Below are 23294 nucleotides of genomic sequence, written 5' to 3'. Positions count from 1 at the left end.
CAAGCAGCCAATTAAGCCAATTGGCAATGCGATTATATCAGCCTGTGCTCAGGTGGATTCCTCCGGCAAATCGGGAACTCAGGAAAACGTTCACTGGTTAAACGGCACTGAGAACACTCCTGGAAGTGAAATAATTCCAGATGGGACTCTTAACAAATTACGATCTCTCTTAAAACGAATTAACACACAAGTTGGAGGGGTTTGGATTACTCTACTCACTGCTAGCAAAGGAAATATATAACTCTATATGCACTGTCTCAAGGAAACACACACATGGGTATTTATACTGGTTGTGAAGTCGGAGATAAAAGGGACTGAATCGAGTTATGAAATGTGAGAGAGAGATATCTAGTCAAAGATAAAGAACACTGACAAAACCATTCCCCCTCCGACACATACCATGATTTACTTCCTTGTGGTGCTTGACGCAAGATCCTTGGCTGAAGTAGATCTGAGCTCTCCAAGATGACATCTGGTTCAAGGGTCACGGTCCTCCAAGTGAGAGTCTGCCTGGGCCGAGATTCGGCTAGCAGTTGTGCAGTGTGGCTGTGTGACAAGTACGGACTGACTCCCGTGTGTGCATTCCTCACTCCTTTTAAGGCACAGCATCTTGTTGGGGGCCTGACTCCAGACTATGTCACTGGTGATGACCCACGGATTAAGGAAAGGTTCTCACCTGTAATTGAAATCACAGTAGAGGGCAAATTAAATTTGAGAATGAGTGGTAGCAAATAGCATTCATCCCCAGGTGTGAATTCCCTAGAAATGCATAAATGCCTCTACCATCGACTAAGGTCTGTGCCACTCCTAAATTCTACCACTTTGCTCTCTCCTCTTTCAGTCAGCCTCTACCTGCTACTCACTCCTAATATTTTCTGAATTATTAAGGAAATATGCGAGACAATGGCGTGGAAAATCGTAAAAAAAAATATAATATATATATGTGTGTAATATATATCTATGGACTTTGCATTAGTCTATGATTGCTGGTACCTGTAGCCTCATTTTCATATCCTGTTTCAGATGACATCTATTCTTTGTGGAAATCGGAGAGGTTTAGCCAGCTCTCTTTGAATCCCGATGTTACGAGTCTACTAGACGAGTTATCGACCGACTTCAACCTGGGGCTTATAACCAATGGTGAGCAGCAGATATAATACACTTGTAATGCTTTCTTTTTATCAAAGTAAGTTATTGCTGCTCAGACGCAGTAAAGTGGGGAGTGATTTCCTAAGAAAGTTTTGTCGAATTCGTAGTGTTATGTTCTGTCATATCTCTTTTCATTCCATTAGTTTTTTAATCTATTTTACAAACATATGGCAAGATTCTGACATAAGACTTTGTCAGTCTCATGTTGGTTTTTTGCCTTTTTACAAAATTTTTTTTCCTGACGGTAATTCGGCTACATGCGTGCCAGGAAAGCTATATCTTCGTAGAGCGTCTTGCAAATCTACAAGATGAATTATCTTTGGCAAAGATGTTCATTATGAGGTTTATGCTCTCTAGGTAGCTCTTATTACTTTCATTCTGTCAGAAAGGGTCTGATATAAATTTGAGGTGTCTTGCATAATTGTTTTAGTTTTTTGGCGCGCTTGTTGGGTGTCATTATTAATCTGTTGGTGGATTAATCTTAATTTAATACCTGTGTGTTATTTTCTCCGTTTGTTGCAACTTAGCAGAGGCGTTATTGCAGAGACCTCCGTCATTTACTTTAGAGGTAAATGATCTTATTAGCTTGATCCATACTGATGCTTACACATTTAAAATAATAATAATAATAATAATGATCTTACAGGACCTTCCGTGGCGCAGTGGGAGAAGATAAATGAATTGGGATGCAAGAAATACTTCGATAGCATCATAGTCAGTGGAGATCTAGAAGTTGAAAAGCCAGACAGGGAGATATATTACATGGCCTGTGAAGAACTAGAGGTACGTGTAGCTACTGTATAATGGCTTCATTCACTTTTTTTCTTTTATCAGAGTGAGTGATTTTCCTTGTTTAGAGCTGTATGTAAGAAGGTATACAGTTTAAAGCATGGATTGTACGTCTGTATTGCAAAATATATCTGAATAAGTCTTTATCCTCCATAATGGTGTAACGTATTGAGTTATAATTTTCCCCTTCTAACGAGCGTAGGTTCGAATCTCCTAGATTTCGAAGTTTTCAGTGAAATTTTATATAAAACTTTTAAAAGATTAATCTGCAAAAGGGTCATTACGCCTATTACAATATCAAGAATGGGTGAATTTAGAAGTAAAATTTATCTATCTATGATTTAGATTCTTGATTATATAATGATAAGGATGCCATTTTAACAATTTGTTTTATTCCACATCATGAAAAACAAATGAGAGAATTTTGCCATGTACTGTAAAAAGTTAAATTTAAATGTAGTTATGTATTAAATTATGTCATTATGTAGTTATGTATTATGTTATGTCATTATATTATGTATTACGTCATTATAGTTATGTATTATATTATGTCATTATATTTCTAGCTGACATTGTATCTAATATGGTGAACAAAAATTTTAGAAAGATAATTTGACTGAAATGTTACGGGAGTTTTCTGTTACATTTGTTTGTTTGACTGTTTTTAGGCCATTATGAAGATATATGCGCCATTGTAATTAATCATGGATGTTTTGACGTAAATATGCACAAGTCCTTTGTGTATTATAGACAACGGTAATTTTTACCCATTTATTATGGTTATGAAATAAAGACGAGCTGAAGTCTCTATCTATCTATCTATCTATCTATCTATATATATATATATATATATATATATATATATATATATATATATGTATATATATGTATATATATATAATATATATATATATATATATATATATATATATATATATATATATATATATATATATATATATATATATATATATATATATATATATATATATATATATATATATATATATATATATATATATATATATATATATATATATATATATATTTGTTGTAGGCGATCGCCTTTGTGACAGTAGCTTCTTTGATACTGATTTCACATCTTCTTACTTCTGCTTTCAGTCTTTCTTCAAAATTGTGGATAATCAGGCACATTTCCATTGATTTCACTTGCTACGGGGTTCGTTTCGCCTGTGTCGGAGGCTTTGTCAAGCAAGAACTAAGGCACAATAACATCCTCCATTCTATTTATAGCTCCAAGAGGACGGCAGTTTGGGTTGGGGGTGGGGCGGTTGCTATTACTTTTATTTACAATGCTTAGTTCACTGGGTGTTGGTTAATTATTTACATATGTTATTACATAGCGTAACTACATTATTGCATTAGTTTGACTTCTTCTTATATTGCTAATAAAATTATTAATTTTTTCATCTGTGGTGTTTGGGCGGGGTTTGTTTTGACGATGACCTGTCCCCTGTCCCTGGGGCAGTGGGAGGGCATGCAGATGTAATGTGTAGACCCTTCCACCAGCTAACACACAGTACTTTCTTGGTGACACCTCTTCAATGATGTTTCCTCTTCCCCACACCTTTTCTCCTGGGCCTGGCTGAATGCTTGGACAACCTCTAGATCCGGCCATTTTAGGTCTTTGCTTCCTCTATCGTAATACTGTGCCTGTTTTTGAAGATTCTTGGTCTGGGTTTCTGGCACTCCATCTACTAACCTGGGTTCAAGTAACTAACTTTCCTGTGGTTGATGACTGCGATCGAATATGTCGTCCAAAGAAGCGTTGTGCAATGATGAGTTGAATTATGATGTTGGAGTATTCCTCCTCTCCAATAGTACTAATGAAGGGTCGCTATCATCTTCCTTCGCTTTTTGGAAAATCTGTTTCATAATCCCCACTGCATTTTGTTGCTTTGCCATTTAACTGATGATGGTGTAAGAGGTGCAAAAAAGAGAGCAGGTGGACATGTACTGCTAGTTTATTGAGAGAGCAGGCCGCTTATAAATCGGCGTGCGGACGTCATACAAAGGCATACAATAGGATACAGGTGACCCGAGGTCAATTGTTCTCAATGTGAAACAGGACAGATAAATACAAATAACATGTAAAGATAAAATTACAAGAATTGACACAATAATGTTCTGACACATGTACAACGTAAACAGGCACAAATGAATCAGTAACAGATACATTTTTACATAGATAAAAATGTGGCTATTTAGCGTGACCTAAGCTTGTGGGAAAGGCACCGTAGAAAACGGGAGGTTCTCTACAGAAAACCCGTTGAGCGGGGACTTTACAATACTCCCCCCCTAAGACGTAAGTAACGTCTGAACAAATTAGGTATCTGCTGGGCCTCTGGAGAGTGCTGTGGCTCCGTGAAGTCAGCTAGGGGGTGCGGTGTGAGCGGGAGCAGCTGGCTGTGGCGCTGTCTGGGTCCGGGTCCTTCTGGGGGCGGCCACGTGACTTTCTTTTGGGTTGGGCTGGCTGTGGGGGTGGGGGGAACAGTTCCCGCGGAGGGAGCTGCGTGGTATCATTAACGTCTTCCTCCAACAGGGCGGGCATGAGGTGGTCTACAGACACCCAGTCGTCCTTCCCGTGGATGGCCAGCCGGAATGCTTTATCATTCCTCTCCAGCATGCGGAAGGGCCCCTTGTAAGGCCTGGTTAAGGGCAGGCAGGCGGACGGCGTCATTCCTGACGAAGACGTGGATGGTGGAGGACACTGTTATGAGCATAATGAATCTGCCTCAACATATATGAACTTAAACAGGAAGGAACAACAAATGCAAGGCTCCCTGAAAATCACATCATTTTCAACAGAAACCTCATCCCTAAATTTGAAACATGGTCTAAGAATTTCAGGAACATTTAAAAATTTAGTTGGCCAACCACTAAGAATCATCTCTCTCAAAGTTTGCAATTCTGCATCCTTCATAGTTTTCTGTCTAATATCTTCTAGTAGTATTTTTGTATATATGAATGCTACTAATATCCCCAAACATAAATATTACACTTGATTTATCTGCTTGTGAAGCAGTGTGTGTGGCATATGGTCCCTACTCAAAGTATTGGCAATGAACACCTTATTTCCTTCTTTGTACTGAACATAAGGCTAAACTTTTGCAACTGCAGTAACATACTGTACTCTGTAACCTTTTGGGACATTTCAGCAAAGGTTTGTTAAAAATACTTTGTAAGGGTTTGTGGTCAGTTTCAATATTGATTGCTCTACCATACACATACTGCTTGAAATGCAAAGCTGCAAAAACTATGGCCAGCATTTCTTTTTCTATTTGGTTATATGTTTGCTCTGTTTCCATTACTGTCTTAGATGTTGCATGTTACATCGAAACTGCACCTAACCCTGACATTGAAGCATCACATTGCAAGGTTACATCAGCACCACTATCAAAATACTAAAGAACTGATGCTGCTACAATCAATTTCTTTGTCTTATTAAATACTTCACCATAGCATGATTTATACTGCCACAACATTTTTCTTTTCTAGATTTCTTAAGGGTTGAATTAAATCTGTTTTGGAAAGTTAATTGACCATTCCCAAAACTCTCTTGAGAGATTTCATAGCGTGTGGTACTCTTAAATTGCCTTGGGTACTCTTAAATTGCTTCTTTCTTCCACTTTTCTTGGACGCACACACACCCTCATCAGTTAGCAAGTGTCCGGTATAAGTGACAATACCCTCCTTTCAGCACCTCTGTAGTAATGCTTCCAAATTTCTGTAATGGTACAATGCTGCTTCTACATCTGTTACACCTTCTCCATATACATGATATCATCTGAGATAACCACTATTCCTCTGAGGTTTTGTAAAGCTTTTTGCATCCTTCTCTGATATTCCACTGAGGTGGAAGAAATACCAAACAGCATGGGTCTCCATTGGTATCTGCCAAATGTTCTTCTTTTTCTTCCCAGCTTGTTCCCATTTTTATATGGGGTCGCCGTTTCGGATGAGCCGTTTCCATCTATTTCTATCCTGCGCTTCTGCCTCATCAATTCCCTTCTCATGCAGGTCTCCCCTCACACACTCCTTCCATCTCTTTCTTGGTCTCCCTCTTCTTCTTCTTCTTCCCTTAGTATGTCTACCAGCATGGTCCTCATCTCTCCTCAACAGGTGTCCATACCATCTCAGCCTCCCCTCCTGCACTTTCTTTGATATTTCCACCACCTTGGTCGACCCCCTAATGTAATCATTTTGGATCCTATCCTCTCTCGTCACCCCAACCATCCACCTAAGCATTCTCATTTCTACCACATCCATCTTCTTCTCCTCTGTCTTTCTCAAGCTTGCTGTTTCCGTGGCATACATCATTGCTGTTCTTACCACCGTCTTATGAAATTTTCCTTTTAACCTCAGCGTTACTCTTTTGTCACAAGAACTCTGGAAGCCACTCTCCAGTTGTTCCAGCTTGCCTTCATAACACGTCTTCAGTCTGATGATACGGTCATTCTTTCTTTGCACTTCTATCACTGTATTCTTCAGTTCACCAGACAGTACTATGCCAACTCCATTTCTGCCTTGTTTATTTGCTCCACTATAGTGCAGCTTATATCCATCACCCAATTCTTTAGCTTTATTTCCTTTCCATCGCGTTTCTTGCACACACAAAACATCTACTTTCTTTTTCCTCATCAAGTCAGCCAATACTCTACCTCTCCCAGTCATGGACCCAACATTAAGCTGACACACTCTAAATCCAATGTGAGCTCGCTTCTTTAGTTGCACCTGCTCCTGATGCAGTACCCCTCGCCTTATCACAGAGTTAGGGCGATGTCTCTGTGCGTCGTTTGCAGAGTACGCCCTAGCATTACCTCTTTCCATATTTCGGCTCATTCCAGGTTTTGGCACAGATTTTTACGGCTGGATGCCCTTCCTGACACCAACCCTCCCTATTTATCTGGGCTTGGGACCGGCACCCATAAGGGTGGCTAGGTTCATTGATATCTGCCAAATGGGGTATTAAAAGTAGTCAAGTATCTAGGTTCTTCATCAAGCTTCTCTTGCCAAAACTCATTCTTAGCATCCAGAGCAGAGAAGATCCTTGCTTTACCAAGACGAGGTAAAATGTATTTGAAGTAGATCTCTTCAACACATTGATAGCAAGTGAAGAATTAGACATAATAGGTACCACAGAAACATCGTCAAGGACTACCTCAATCCAATAGAGTGTAAAATTACAGCCACTCAAGAAGTAATTGGCATCAATATAAGCAGTTTAGGGAAGAAGCTAACTCTAATACTAGTGTACAGACCTCCCAACCAACCACAAATGTCTGACGAGGAGCTGTATGTATTACTAGGGCAAGAAATAAACAACAAACTCTGCATAATAATGGGAGATTTCAATGCAGCAGTACACTGGGACACTATGACCTCCACATCAAACTTAGAAGGAAAGAGACTTTTAGAATTTGTCAAAAATGAATTTCTCCACCAATGGGTTGACAAACCTACTAGAGGAGACAACATACTAAACATCGTCCTTTCAAAAGAAGATAACCTAGTGTCTGACTTTTCAGTAGGTAAAAATTTATGCAAAAGCAACCATATAATTATTACATTTCATATTAATATTCGCCATGAAAAAGCAAAGAAGATACTAAAGAGATTAGACTACCGTCGAGGAGACTAAAAAAACTAAAGGAGTATGTTAAAAATCTTGAGTACGACAAGAACACAGACATAGATAACTACTGGGAAGCCTTTCTAGAAGAATACACAGAATGTTGCTCCAGATGTATGCCATTAAAGCAGATACAAATAAATGGCAACCCTTAGTCTAAGTGGTTCAACAGAGAAATTAAAAATAAAATAAGAGAAAGAGACAGATTGCACAAATCAATGACTCCACACCCAACACCAGAGGAAGCAAGCAGGCATAAAGAACTCTGTCGAATGGTGGACAAGTTAGTAAGAAATTCAAAGAAAGATAAACGAGGACAAGAGAATTGCATCAATTTTTAAGGAAAACCCAAAAGAATTCTTTGCGCATGTTAATAGTAAGAAGCCAATAAATAGGCCCCTTAAGAGATAATAGAGGAAACTTAGTGGACTCTGACTTGGAAAAAGCAGAGTTATTGAATAAATTTTTTACTGGTGTTTTCACAATTGAAGACACTACCTCAATCCCTGAACCAGCTATTAAATATGGAGGGGCAGAACCGCTTGACAAAATAATATTTACAGAAGACGTTAAAAACAAAATAGAAAAACTAAACAAGTTTAAATCTCCTGGTCCGGATGGGATTCATCCAAGAGAAATTAAAGGGTTAAAAGAGGAGATAGTTCCTCACCTATGTAAACTCTACAGAAAAACTGCAGAACAACAAAGGGCACCAAAAGGTTGGAAACTAGGTAATGTGCCCCCAGTTTACAAAAAGAGTCTAAGGGAAGAGCCAGGAAATTATAGACCCATCTGTCTAACATCAGTCCCTTGTGAGATTTTTGAGTTCATAATTGCAGATCAAATTGTAGATCACATTGATAGAAACAACCTGTCGTTAAACAGTCAACATGGCTTCAGACAAAACAGATCTTGCCTTTCAAACCGCTTGGAGTTTTTTCATAACATGCTTGGTATTTACAACAGTAGTAGAGCAATAGATATATTCTACTTAGATTTCCAAAAGGCCTTTGACAAAGTTCCACACAAGAAACTAATGATAAAAATTAGAGCTTTAGGAATTGTAGGAGAAATAGCAGACTGGGTTGAAGATTGGCTAAATAATAGAAAACAGAGTCCTAATAAACGGTGAAGAATCAGAATGGGCAGATGTGATAATCGGAGTTCCTCAGGGTCCTTGGCCCACTCTTGTTTTTGATTTACATGATTGACATTGATGTAGGCTTAACTAGCAGGATAGCCAAATTTGCAGATGACACCAAACTAGGTGTAAATGCAGCAGACCCAGACACAGTGGAAAGCCTGAGAGATGATCTAAGGAATATAGGAGAGTGGTCAAAAAGATGGCAAATGCCTTTTAACTTGGATAAGTGTAAAGTGTTATAAATAGGAACAAACAACCCTCATGCCAACTATATGCTGCTTGGCAAGGACATAAATAATGTAGAACAAGAAGAAGACCTTGGAGTCATCATTACCAAGGACTTAAAATCCACAAAATAGTTCATAAAAGCTGAAAAGAAGGCACAGAAACCAGTGGGATACACAAAGAGGCAGTTCAAATACAGAAACAAGGAAACAGTGCTGCAGCTATACACATCCATAGTTAGACCTCATCTTGAATATGCAGTACAGTTTTGGCCACCAACACTAAGAAAGGACATAAATAGATTAGAAGGAGTACAAGCAAGAGCCGCAAAGTTAATTCCATCCATCAGGCAAATAAGTTACCAAAGACGACTAGAGAGCCTGAACATGTATGGCTTAGAAACACGAAGATTGCGAGGATGACTAGTAGAAACATTCAAGATACTGAAAGGCACAACAAAAGTAGACAGTAACCTCTTCACATTAAACGAAAACCAGACTAGAAATAATGGATGGAAACTAGAACTGTAGAGATACAACATAGCTCGTTGTGAGAACTTCCTCACATACAAGATATGTGACACATGGAATAAACTGCCACCAGAAATTGTTAACAGCAACAGTTTGGAAGAGTTTAAAGTGAAGCTAGACAAAATCAGTAGAACACTGTGAATGAACAGCAAAACCTGCTCCTAGAGATAAGTGAGCACATGATGTCTCCTCGGATGGACTAAAAAGTCTGAGACATCCTAATCCTTGTAACTCCTTGTAATAAATGGGAGCAGGAAATGTGTTTTTTGATAGCTTTATTCAAATCATTTGATTTTGGTTTGGTGACCACTACCATTCCAGAAACTTAATCAGTAGGTTCAGTTACTTTCTCTGATGTAGTACCTTCCACACTCTTTAACTGTGCTTTCAATTTCTTCTGCAAACTGAAAGGTACCCTTCTTGGTGCATGTAAAGCTGGCGTAACTTTCTTGTCCACGTTCATCTTACATGGGGCTCTTAACTCCCTAAGTCCTCAAAGAGATCAGAAGATTCTTTCAGAATTTTATTTTTACTGATTACTGAGTTACCTTGGGAACAAATACGGTTTTGAACATCCCTGTGATTAACACGAAAAAGTCACTGATTTCTTTCTTAGCTTGGGGATTCTCATTTACAAGGATTTTCAGAAAACCCGGCCTTTGCCCATCAGAAAAAACCTATTATAGATAAAATGTTTCTCTAAACACATGAAATCTGACCCTGTGTCATTTTTCATTTCGAATACATGTTAGAGTTGTAGAACCAATGCTCTTTATATTATTATTGGTATAAACTGTCAATTCTATTGCATCATTGCTATGATCAACACCTACATTTTGACTACCTAGTAAACATTTCAACTCTCATGGACATAACACTGCTTGTTACACGAGAGTATTTGAAAGTGTGCTTTCCTATTATATACTTTCAAGGTCACAAATTGCTTTCTTGCATGAGGCACTGAAATATTTCGTACCCTTTCTGTTACAGTACTGTTTTGTTGTAATTCACTATCACTAGCACTAATACTGTTATCATCATCCTCAACAGCTTTAACTTTCTCAGACATGGATTTATTGGAATTCGTGCACTGTTTAGTGAAATGATTCTTTTGCCCACACTTATTACATATCTTGCCATATGCTGGGTACCTTCCTGACTTGTGGTCTCTACCAAAAAATCTTTAGTCTTGAATTCCTGTACGAGTATTAAACATATTGTTGTGTGATAGTGTTGTCCTTTTAATTTTCTTGAACAAATTGATGTTCTCATCACTCTCTGTATTCATCTGTTCCTTTGCTGAAGTCTCATCTCATAATCCCTGACAAAATTTACAGGCCTTTTTAGTAGTGGGTTAATGTGGCTTTTCTTAGCAACATTCACTTCAGGGTGTGATGTCCCTGCTTACATGAGTTAAGGTAGAAGAGACTCTTTAGTTTTGGCAGGTAACTCCTCTAGGAGGACACTCTGAAATCAAACCAGCGGGTAGGAGGGACCTTTTAGCCTTGGTAGGCAACCCTTCTAAGAGATGGCTACTCTGATTACAAACCTTGTTCTCTACCCTGGATTGTGCCATAGCCATTGTACTGTGGCCTTCCATGGTCTTGGGTTTGAAATCCCTTGCCTGAGGGTATAATCAGGCATTTATCCTCCTTTTTGTTCACTTTCCTGTTTTTTCGAAAAGTGTGCAGGATAGGTTGATGAGAAAGCAAAAGTTGCTTTGTGGATTATCAGGGAAGCACCTTCGTCTTTACCTAATCTTTTCCTTCTGAGCATTTTATAATTTCTAAATCCATCCTGACTGTTCTCACCTAGTTGTTGTGATAAACCTGGCAGATTTCTTATTTGCCTCACAAGGTGTGCTGGCCCACCTTGCCAACCAGTCGCTTCCAATGCTTTTTTCAATTACATATGGTCTCCTTTATATACTTTCAACAGAATTTTTGGTAATAATGTAAATACTGTTGTCATTGATGGTACTGTTGTTTATTGCTCTGTTGATTTTTATGGTGTTACTGTTGTTATGAGTCTATTTATTAGTTTTGCTACTGATTTTATATTGCTAATTTTAATTCTTTTGGGAGACATTGAGCTGAATCCTGGGCCTGTTACTCATTACAGTAAGAAAAATTGCATAGTACTTTACTCAAATATTCGAGGTTTAAGGTCAAATTTTTCCAGGGTTGTGTCCATAACTACGATTTGATGTTTTTATCTGAGACTCTTGTGAGTAGTAACAAGTCAAAGGTTGTGTTTTTAATCCTGGGGTTTGATGGCCCTGACTTTATTTATTGTCCCAACATCTCACATGCGCAAGGTATGGCTTTATACACAAAGTCCGGACGACCTATTTATTGTCAGAAAAATTAGGAGTGTACTTGCCATGAAGTTGTTTTCAAATTTTCATTAAGTACTACAGTGTTTACGTATTTGCTGTTTACTGCAATCCAGATATCAATGATTCTATATATAACTGTCTCTTGGAAAGGATTAGTATGGCTCAGTCTCAGGATTCAAAATCTTCATTCGTTATTTGTGGAGACTGTATTTCAAAGCACAGTGAGTGGCTAAATTCAGATTCCGCAGATCAACATGGCCGGTCTGCTCTTGACTTCTGTGTATCCTCCAATGTTGTCCAGCTAATTGAGGAACCCACGCATATTTCTGGTAATTGATTAGACCTCTTATTCACAGATGTTCCAGCTATTGTCAGTGAATATACTGTATAGGCACTATTGATCATTACACCATTGACATGGACATATCTGTCAATCAGTATATTCCTAATGCCACCATTGGAAAAAAGGTCTGTCTGAAATCTAGAGCCAATTGGAATTGCATTATTGAAGCTTGTCAGACACTTGATATTTCAGATGCTATAGTAGATCCTGATCCCAAGAAGAAGTTAAATGAAATGCTGATGGTTATTTTAATAAGGTATGTCCCTAGAAAGGTCATCAAATTCAGGAGGAAGGACCAGTCATGGTTTGATGATACACGTAGATGACCCTACCATGACAAACAGATCAAATTCAACACATGGAGACGAAATCGTTTAAATGAAAATTACACAGTTTTTGTTAAGTCTTGCCGTGCTGCGAATAGAACTTACCATACAGCCAAGAGAAATTATGATAATTCCTTGAAGAGGAAACTTGAAGGAATTACTCAGCTTCATCTGTAGTGGACCAAATTGGCATCATCTATTTTTGGGTCAGGCTTGCCTTCCATTCCACCACTACTAACAGATGATGGTAGATTGGTTACTGGCCCTAGGGGAAAGGTTGAATTGCTCCATTAGGGTTTTAAGCTAAGCAGTCAGCTGAGGATGTCCCTCTCCCTGATACTTGTCATCCTAAATCTGTTCTTACAGAATTTGCATTCCACTCTAGGGATGTTAAGAAAATTCTGGATAATCTGGAGATGTTGATGGTTTCTTCCTTTTGTTTTTTTTTTTTTTAAAGTTTCTAGTGTATTGTCTCCCAAGATTAGTAGATTCTATAGATTTTCATGTCGATGTAGTATCTTTATGGATGAGAGCAAGCTTAGTAATATAGTGTATGTTCCAAAGAGTGGCATACTTGCAGGCTGCAGTAACTACAGGCCAATTTCTGTTCTCACTGTGTTCTCCAAAGTTGCTGAAAAACTTATTTTTAAGCCACTATATAAGTATGTGGAATCTAAAGGAATGTTAGCTGATAGTCAGTATGCAAATAGAAAGCAGTTAGGCACTTGCGATGCTCTTTTAGACTTGACATGCCATTTGCAAGAGAGCCTTGATAAAGGTGTTGAATGCAGGCCAGTTCAAATGGATTTTAGTGCTGCCTTCGAGTTAGTAAACCATAAGGCACATATTTATAAACTTCGAAATCTTGGATTACTACAAGATTTCCTTATAGGTAGGCAGCAGCGAGTTGCTGTTGATGGGATCTTAAGTGAACCAAGGCCTATTGTTCCGGAGTTCCACAGGGTAGTATTCTTGGTCCACTGTTATTTTTGGTGCATACAAGCGATATGGTTGTTGTCCTGGAAAACAAGATTGTTCAGTATGACGATGATGCAACACTTGTGGGTGTAGTAAAGTCTCCTCTTATGAGAAATTAACCTGCCCTCAGCCTCAATCGGGACATGGGCCGGATCAGTGAATGGTGTAGTCAGTGGGTTATGAGGCTGAACTCCAGTAAAACAAAAACACTATTGATTACCAGATCTCGTACAGATTTTCCACCCCATCTTCCCCATCAGGTGGATGGAACTTTGTGGAATAATTCTGAAGCTTTAACTATTCTACAGTAGGTGTAACTTTTGACTCACATTTACTTTCGAGAAACATCTGATGAAAGTTTCAGCAAATGCTGCACAAAAGTTAGGTATTGTTTGTAAGGCCTCATATATTTACAACAGTGATAAAATCAGTGCAACCTGCTTTAGGTCAGTTGTGCTTCCTTTACTAGAATACTGTTCTTCGGTGTGGTTGTCTGCTTCTGCCAGAGATTTATCTCATTTTAAATAGAGTAGTTTGTGGTGGCATCCTAATAGTAGCAGTTATGACTTGGACTATCGACTGATGGTCTCTTGTTTGTCACTTTTTCATAAGTTGTATTTTAATAGAGGTGTTTCACATTCACAATTAATCCCTGATCCCCTTTTCCTGCCAAGAGCAACCAGATTCACTGAACAGCAGCGCCAATTTGCAGTAAATGTGCCTTGCTATAGAACTTCTCAGTTCCAGAAGTCCTTTATTCCTCACACCATTGGACTGTGGAACAGTCTTCCTGAGGATGTCTTGCAACTGGAACTTCAAAACTTTAAGCGAAGATGCAGTGCTTTACTACCCTAATGCTATTCTCCTTGTATTTTAATACATTTTTATCTGTTTATTAATTTATTTTTCTTTTAATAAGTGAGATCTCTTTCTGTATTCCCCTTTACCTTCTCTTACTTGCTAATGAACACCATATTCTTTGAAAGCTTGAATTTCAAGTCAATGGCCCCTGTGGGCTTGTTCCATATGAATAGGTTCCATCTTCTGAAGATTAAAGAATACAGAATAAAGTCATGGCTTTGTGTCCATCTGAACATGGTCCAGTAATTTCTGTCTAGCCTATAATCATGCAAATTCAAAATAAACTGATCTCTGATCACCTATTCTTCATTATCATATTGGCATGATTTAGCTAAAATTCTTAGCCATGTGATAAATTGATCACATGTTTCATCAGATTCATGCTTTCTTTTAAGAAACTTGAACCTTTCCATAATAACATTTGACCTAGGCTTGCATTCTGCCTCTAATTTCTCCAAGAATTTCTTTATCTTATACTTCATCTGCATCTTCATCCCAGGTTAGATATCATATTTCTCAACCCCTGCCTCTCCAATTACATGCAGAAAGGTTGCTATGATTCATATATTTTCTTTATCTAATCCTGTAGCTATCTCAAATGCCTCTTTAAACATCTTCTGCTTGATGGGTAAATTCCTGCTATCCCTAAGGGTATTTCGAAATTAGAGACCCCCCCTCTACAGCATAAACTAAAATTGACATGGACAAAAACAAAAGTAATTCAGAACAGGTATTTATTTAAGTTTCTCTCTGAGTATTTAATATTTTGTGTGGCCTCCATCTGCCTGTACCACAGCCTGCATTCTTGAGGGGTATGATTTCAGCAAATCGCAAAAAAGCTGAGTCTCAAACTCCATTTCCCTGAGCACTTCGGTCACCTCTCTTCGCAGGTCATCGAGGCTTGGTACACCATCATAGTTCACTGTGCGCGCTTGAACACGATCCTTTAAGATATTACCAATGTTTTCACACACATTACGGTCAGGGGAGCTACCTGGAAATTCACTTGACGAGAAGAAATTGATACCACTGTTTCGAAGCAGCTCCTGTGTCTGAAGAGCCTTGAAACATGGTGCCTTATCATGCAAAAATGCGACTTCTTCAACAGATAAGACATTTTCAGGATCTTTGAGGAATGGAAATACTCCACCAGCAAGCACAGTTTCTCTGAAGTATTCGCCATTCCATGGCTGTCCTTTTTCTTTGATGATCCACATTAACTGTTTGGCTGTGAACAGAAAAATAACCAAACATTCAGGAAATTTCACAATTTGGCGATAGCGCACGTCATCGCTGATATCATCCAACTTTGCAGCCCAAATAATGTCATTTTTATGATTTGGCTTCCTGACGGGTAAATGAAGAATTCATCTGATGTGGCAACATGGAGAAAGTCAGCTTCATCCCAATCTTTAAGAAATGAACCACAAAACCATGCATGGTCTTATCTCTGTTGCTGAGTGATGTTGAGCTTGCTGATAACATGAATGGCTTGATACCAGATTCTTTGAACTCACGATATACAGCACTATAACTTCTCTTCTTTCCCCTTTTTGTTTCTAGTTCAAGCGGCAATTTACGTAAAGACTTTCTTGGTCTACCCACTGCCTCAGCTATGATGTCTTTTGACTCCTGAGAAAGGACTTCAGGCCTTCCAAAATTCTCACTCTTTTCGCAGTGACAGTCATATGGATTTTTGTTCCAGTTTCTTTTAACAAAGGATTCATCTCTTTTAATGTATTTAGCTATCCAGGTACGTGAAATGAAGGATGCGCCAGCATCCCTGGCCTCTCTGAAGGTTATAACCCGGATTCAGTCAATCCATCTGATTTCCTCCGAGTCGTTAGCCATGGCTGTATCTAACTCTGTCACTCAGTCTGAAAATACAAGAAATGTAAAATGAAAAATAGCTTAATAGAAACTTAAAATAATGTACTTGGAGATAGGCTACAGCAGAAAACTTCATAACTTTCCATTTGTTCTGTGGGGGGGGGGGCCTCTAATTTCGAAACACCTGATACATCTTTATCGTAGTCTAAAATATTATCTCAGTTAGAAACTGAAAACTTATTTCCTCATCAAAATGCATAAACAAACTGTACAGCGAAACAAGAGAAAAATCAGTTCTGGTTGTAGACTGCAGTGTTCCACTGCTGAAGAATGGTAAAATAGCTTAGGCATCTAGCCTAGCCTAGGCTAAACCTACCTGTCTCCTTTTGGTCATCACCACTCCTGACACCATGTTAGGGTTTAACATCAAACCAGAAGTCCTTTAAACTCGCAGCTTTATATTTATATTGACCAGTTTGTATGACAGGATCTTCAAGCCAACAGTAATAAGCTAAGCCACAGGTGGCATTATGCATGTGAGCTGCTGAACAACAAAAACTCCCGCCTTAACACAAATGACACGAAAAGCTATGGTTTTTATAAAACAATAAATTTTCAGATGTAGGGCATTACATATTTAATATGGGATTAAATCCTAAACCGTATTCTATGTTGTTAGAGTAACACTTGGTATTTTTACATGATAGTGACATTAATTTTACCTAGATCTCCTCTTTAATCCAGTCTTAGAGCACATGCATCCCTCCCTTCTTCTTCCTCTTTAACTGTCAATTAAGTAGATGGTCTCCGTCCACAGGTTAATCCATCTGAATGCATCATGGTTGGGGATAAAATCAGTACAGACATCCTGGGAGGCATCAACGCGAGGGTAGGAGTGACGATTTGGATCAACCCCTCTGACCAAGGTCCTCCAGGCTCTGTCATGCCTGATTTCATTGTCAAAGATGTCATCGAAATCCTTAACATTCTTCCGCAGCTTCCAACGGTCTTACAGACAGTGAGATGAGAAATACTTTTTTACAGAGGCTCGCGTGATATTCAGCTAGTGAAGGGGTTTACAACGCAGGAATTTGCTGGATGGCTTCTAAGGAATTTATCATAGTGACTTCAGTTTCTTGTGTAGTGTTATAACTTCAGTTGTTGTTTTAGTAGTTTTAGTAGCTTGTGTGATATTAATCGTTTAGGGCCGGGGTGTTCATCCCAAGTGACTTCATTTCTTTTCCAGTTAAATATCATGGCGTACATTGATTTTGTTTGACATAATTAAATGTAAGTCAGGTCAATTAGTATCCCAAATAACTGTTGAAAATGGTTGTATTTTTTTTATAATGAATTGCTACTGATTTACTACTAATTATTGTAAAATTTTATGTGGGTCTTTGTCAATGGTTTAATAATTATTTGGTTAATTAAGAGGTACTAAGTTTTACTTACGGGTACTCAGCAGGTGCTCAGTAGGAAAGTGACTGAGAACCTCTGAATTAAGTTCATGGTGAGTGAACGATAGACCAGGGTATTTGTGTGCTGCCACGAATCTCCAAAAATATATATAGAAAACTATATTAGGGTGCCAAATGTAATCTTTGAAACGCAGGTGCCAGATTGATTCAAGAGGTTCTAAAATGCAAGCTATATTTCTATTACTTTGGTGTGTTAAGACTTCCTGTAGGTACTATAGCTTGACTGAAAGCTTCAGAAATTTGAAACTGATGAGCAATTTTTTTAACTTTAGTAGTGCTGGGTATTTCATTGTTTAAACTTATATGAACTGGGATTTTGTCCAGAAAAGGTTTTTATCAATGTTATGACTAGTGGGTATGGCCACCCATATACCCTAACCTTGACCTTCTCCCCAGGTCAGAGGTCAAGTGACGTAGGTGAGGGACTGGATCTGAAAGGTATTCCAGCAAGTAATGTACCCTCCAAACATGATAGTCAAACCTCACAAGCTTCAAAACAAAATGTATTTGGAACTTGAAAAACTTCAACCTGCTGTCCACAGACATCAAAGGCGACAGTGGGGTCAACAGAACATTTCTCCGGACATTCGTCCCGGTAAGCTGAAAAAGACTATGGAAGACGAGAAGAAAGATAATGGTGCTTAACCCTGAAACAAATGACAGTAGCAGTTTAGAAAAAAATGGTAAGTTACAAGTCAGCAACACGGAAGCAAGAGGGAGGTTCAAAGTTTGGCAGAGGAGAAGAATAAATTTTGTGCTCTCTATTTGTCTATTAGGAGGAGTGAGTCGCACAACATGAGTCAAGTGCCATTTCACACACTTGTATTTTTAATTGAGATGGAGTAAATAAATGCAGTTCCCTTTATTATTATTCTTATTTGGAATGCGCATACATTGATTATTTGATTTCAAGCTACGAAATAAGTCACGTTTTTTCCTCACACTTGTTGTTCTCCTCTCATTTCTTCCTTTCGCACCTTTACTTCTCCTCTCATTCCTTCCTTTCGCACCTTTACTTCTCCTCTCATTCCTTCCTTTTGCACTTACTTCATCTCTCATTCCTTCCTTTTGCACTTACTTTATCTCTCATTCCTTCCTTTTGCAGCTTTACTTCTCCTCTCATTCCTTCCTTTCGCACCTTTACTTCTCCTCTCATTCCTTCCTTTCTCACCTTTACGTCTCCTCTCATTCCTTCCTTTTGCACTTACTTTATCTCTCATTCCTTCCTTTTGCAGCTTTACTTCTCCTCTCATTCCTTCCTTTTGCACCTTTACTTCTCTCATTCCTTCCTTTCGCACCTTTACTTCTCTCATTCCTTCCTTTTGCACCTTTACTTCCCCCCTCGTTCCTTCCTTTCGCACCTTTACTTCTCTTCTCATTCCTTCCTTTTGCACCTTTACTTCTCCCCTCGTTCCTTCCTTTCGCACCTTTACTTCTCTTCTCATCCCTTCCTTTCGCACATTTACTTCTCCCCTCATTCCTTCCTTTCGCACCTTTACTTCTCCTCTCATTTCTTCCTTTCGCACCTTTACTTCTCCTCTCATTCCTTCCTTTTGCACCTTTACGGCTCTTCTCATTCCTTCATTTTGCACCTTTACTTCTCCGCTCATTCCTTCCTTTTGGACCTTTACTTCTCTTCCCATTCCTTCCTTTCACATCTTTACTTCTCTCATTCCTTCCTTTCGCATCTTTACAAAAATTGCCCATTCTCCGTCTAGTGGTTGTGGTATGTGCTCTGTTTTGCAAAATGAAACTGCTGTATTGATGGATAAGGCAGAAACAACAAAATTAGATATTTTAAAAACTTTTTATGCGAGGATTTAAGGGAAAACGGAGGAAAATGTTCTAAATTATTTTGGATCATTAGTGAGTGATATGTTTGTCAAATACGGGCAAAGTCTCAGTATTTCTCAAAACTATTGTGAAACATTGTTCCTGAAAAAGGGGAAATCTGTTATTACTCAGTGAATGATGTGTTAGTTAAATGCTAGCGAATTTTAATATTTTGAGGTGTACTGTGAAACTCTCGTCCTAAAACTAGGGAAGTTTCTATCTTCTTTTTTTTTAATAGGGTGGAACTGTTTAAGTTCAGCCACGTCAGTATGTCTCTGTAACACTGACGAGAAATCTCTGCCTTTTATTACTGAAAGGTAATGCTAGTCAGTTTTTTCAGCATTTAAATCATGGTGAAAATTTACAGAATCTTTTTCTTTTATGTGCCAGTCATTGCTCAAACTCTGTAGTATATTCCCAAGATTTTTCTTTTCATTGATAACCACTTTTGAAAATGTCCTTGGCATATTACAGTACAATCCACTTCTAGAAATATTGTTCTAATTGTTCTAATGCAGTGTTGTAGTATCATTTCAGGTGGCTTTACGTTTGCATATCGTGTGAAAAAAAATCAGTCTAAGATAGCATTAGCTACATCAGTAAGAGCACAAAGCTTTGGATACTTGCACATATGGTACGAATTTCAAAGGGCATTTGCATAAACCTCTTTCATGTGAAAAAGTTGACGCTGAAACACTCCTGGCATATAATCACCTTCATTTTTCACATGATATTGGTTGCCAAATCTTAGGAAATTGTTTATACTGAGAATCTCTCGTAAGGGTTACTCAGGCTTATATTATAATGGATTAAGCTGTGATCTGTGTAATTTATAGACCAGACTTTTCAATTTGGGATTTCTGGATCCCCAGGTGGACTGCTTTGTAAAGTTTCATGCTGTAAATAGAATAAAATGTGAATTTTCAGTTGCAATTAATTCACTGCTATTTCAACTCATTCCTTGAAATCTTAATTCAGTGAACAGTGGCTCCCGGTTATATTGCAGCTCAGCATTCGGTTCTTCAGTTAGTCACAAATTTTTCTGTGGAAAATTCACTAATTCGCTGATTTTTTGTAGAGAAATATTCACTAATTACTGTATTTTCACGTTATTTTCGTAAATAAATACATTTTTATGATCAAAAACTATGTACTAATTTTCAAATATTAATATTAATGCAAAGACAGCAAAATATCAACAATTGCCTTTCTTCAATGCATATTTAAATATTTAGGTACAGTACTTAAGTCTACTTATGAATTCCAAATGTTTCCCCTATTATTATAAAAAGAAAATGGGACAGCTTGAATACTTTCTCTCTCTCTCATCAGTACTGTACATATCCTTTAATGGAATATGAATTACTGTATCATAAACATGAAAATATGAAACTAAAACTCCAAGAAGTTCACGACGCATATGCAATGATTTACTAACTTTCAAATATTAATATTAATGTAAACACAGCAAAATATCAATAAAATGTTATTTCACTTACAGAATCCATTCATACTGCATTATTATATTGGTCTGTTATTATCATAATATGTTTAAAAAAAAAGATCGTCCAGCCATTTGTAATGTTTACTTTCTCAGAATCAGCTGATTGAGCCTACTACTAAAAGAATTAGGAAAATAATTTTTTAGTTGGTAAAAGAAACAAGTGTATTAATGGATTTATTGTTTTTAATTCTGTACATAAAAGTAAAATGGGTATACAAAGGTAAACTAACATACTTTGTGTTAAAGTAAAATCCCTCAAAATCACAAAACAGCTGTTCCTGATTCGTTTTACCGATGTAAACGTGCCTCAGCTCTCTCTCTCTCTCTCTCTCTCTCTCTCTCTCTCTCTCTCTCTCTCTCTCAGTACTGTACATATCCTTTAATGAAATATGAATTACTGTATCATAAACATAAAAATGCTAAACTAAATCTCTGAGAAGTTCATGATGCATATGAATGAGTCCATGCATATATATGTATGTTACAATAATTTGCTAACTTTCAAATATTAATATTATTGTAAACACAGCAAAGTATCAGTAAAAGGTTATTTCACCTACAGAATCCATTTATACTGTATTATTACAGTATATTGATCTATAATCATTGTAATATGTATAAAAAAAATATTGTCCAGGCATTTGTTTACATTCTCAGAATCAGCTGGTTGAGCCTACTACTGAAGAAATTAGGAAAATAATTATTTAGTTGCTAAAAGAAACGAATGTATAAATGGAATTATTATTTTCAAATTTGCACATAAAAGTAAAATGGGTATACAAAGGTAAACTACATATTTAAGTTAAAGTAAAATCCCTCCCTATTTACTGTAAAAAAAAAATGGGATGGCTTGAATACTGTATGAGAGAAAATGGTTGTTCCTGAATATAGGGGGAACTTGAGTAATTTTTCACATATAGCTGTAAACCATATATTTTTAAGGGTGATGTTGTAAGATGACTCTGAAATGGCATTAAAGTGTTTTTGGATGATAGTTTAAGGTATATTTGTTGTAGGATGATAGTTTAAGGTATATTTGGTGTTTGAACTATTAAAATAGGTAGTTATAAGCATTTTTAGAGGGGGTCTTCGATGTTTGGACTATTAAAATAGGCAGTAATAAGCATTTTTAGAGGGGGTTCCAACTTATCGCGTATTTCAACTTATTGTGGGTTGACTGGTGAAAAATGTTGAGAACCTTTGTCAGGGACTATAGAGATAATAATTACAGTTTTGCAGCTGCCAGAACACCATTATAGCCGACGATGGTTGCACAGAAATAATTTTTTGATTATTTTTAGTTCTGTATTGTAGAACTTTAAGCTCTCTTGTCCTTAGACTGAGCGGACTAGTTGCAAACAAAATGAAAGAGGCCATAATACACTGAATTAATTATCAGTGCATGCTGTAGAAGCAGGACTTGATATAGAAGAGGCGCTGAAAATGAAGTTTTGTGGTATAAAGTTTTTCTTAAGCTTATGTTGTATGTCATCACACGTAATATTTTTTCAAATGAGGTGATATTACTCAATAATGATGAGAATTTCATCTGTGATGCTCTGTAAAATTTTGACATAAAGCTCTCATGTTTATTTTTATTTTATTTTTATCAGACAATTTTCACCTATGATGAGAATTTATCTGTGATGTTAAAGGTTTTGTAAATAGGCCTCTGATATCAGAGCTTCTCGAGCCTAACGGTTATCCTTTTACCTTGCGCACCACATTTCTAAGGTCTTTTGGAAGTTTCAGTAAAAAACTCCTCTTTAAAATCTTGCTTGAGTCCAATATCAAAGGAACAGACAACAGAACGTTTTAACTTCTGCACTAAGCATTAATTTTGTGGAGGACTTTTTGTCCTAAAAGATTTTGAGATTCTGTGTTCGATCACTCAGTGAACAAAGGCATCTTAGTTTACAGGTTCTTAAAAGAGTGACATTACAGTATTTGGACGGCGACCACCAATGAGTGTCAGACGATGTTGGTATGAAAGCTCCAGTAACCATCAGTGGGGAAAGGACATGGCGCTAGCAGCCTTAGTGACCATCATCTTTGGGGGCAGGTGCAAGAGCTAGCAGTTCCGGTAGCCATTCGCGGAGGTAAAAGTACGGTGGTATCCATTTCATTCCAAAAATTAATGCTTGGAATTAAAAAATAAAACATTCTGAAGCAATAACGGGTCACAATAATGCCTACAAAATTAGTAGATTAAGTTATTATTGTGATGGAAGTGTTATTCCAGCTACTACTTAGAGAGACTTTCAAGAGCTGCTGTATTGAATCAGTATGGTATGTATTTTTGGTACTTAA

The 23294-nt window shown here is 37.6% G+C and overlaps 2 protein-coding genes across 2 annotated transcripts in view; one reads left to right on the top strand and one right to left on the bottom strand.

The window, feature by feature from the left end:
- The window catches only part of LOC136844051 (uncharacterized), a 158122-nt gene extending 137716 nt beyond the window's left edge, over positions 1 to 20406 (top strand). The window contains exons 8-10 of the mRNA XM_067113065.1: positions 1024 to 1140; positions 1796 to 1932; positions 16984 to 20406. Coding sequence (XP_066969166.1) covers positions 1024 to 1140; positions 1796 to 1932; positions 16984 to 17193 — 464 coding nt within the window. The 3' untranslated portion in view covers positions 17194 to 20406. The remainder of the gene's footprint in view (positions 1 to 1023; positions 1141 to 1795; positions 1933 to 16983) is intronic.
- LOC136844050 (uncharacterized protein PF3D7_1120000-like) lies at positions 18727 to 19290 on the bottom strand. The gene has a single exon (XM_067113064.1). It carries the CDS (start codon positions 19288 to 19290, stop codon positions 18727 to 18729), a length of 564 nt encoding a protein of 187 aa, XP_066969165.1.
- Positions 20407 to 23294: the final 2888 nt, after the last annotated feature.

Source organism: Macrobrachium rosenbergii, chromosome 12 (genome assembly GCF_040412425.1).
Source record: "Macrobrachium rosenbergii isolate ZJJX-2024 chromosome 12, ASM4041242v1, whole genome shotgun sequence".
Classification (NCBI taxonomy): Eukaryota; Metazoa; Arthropoda; class Malacostraca; order Decapoda; family Palaemonidae; genus Macrobrachium; species Macrobrachium rosenbergii.
This window is presented reverse-complemented; position numbering and strand designations above follow the sequence as displayed.

Coding starts and splice junctions, on each gene's coding strand:
- LOC136844050 (XM_067113064.1), bottom strand. CDS start 19,290: ATGGGAAGAGAAGTAAAGGTCCAAAAGGAAGGAATGAGCGGAGAAGTA.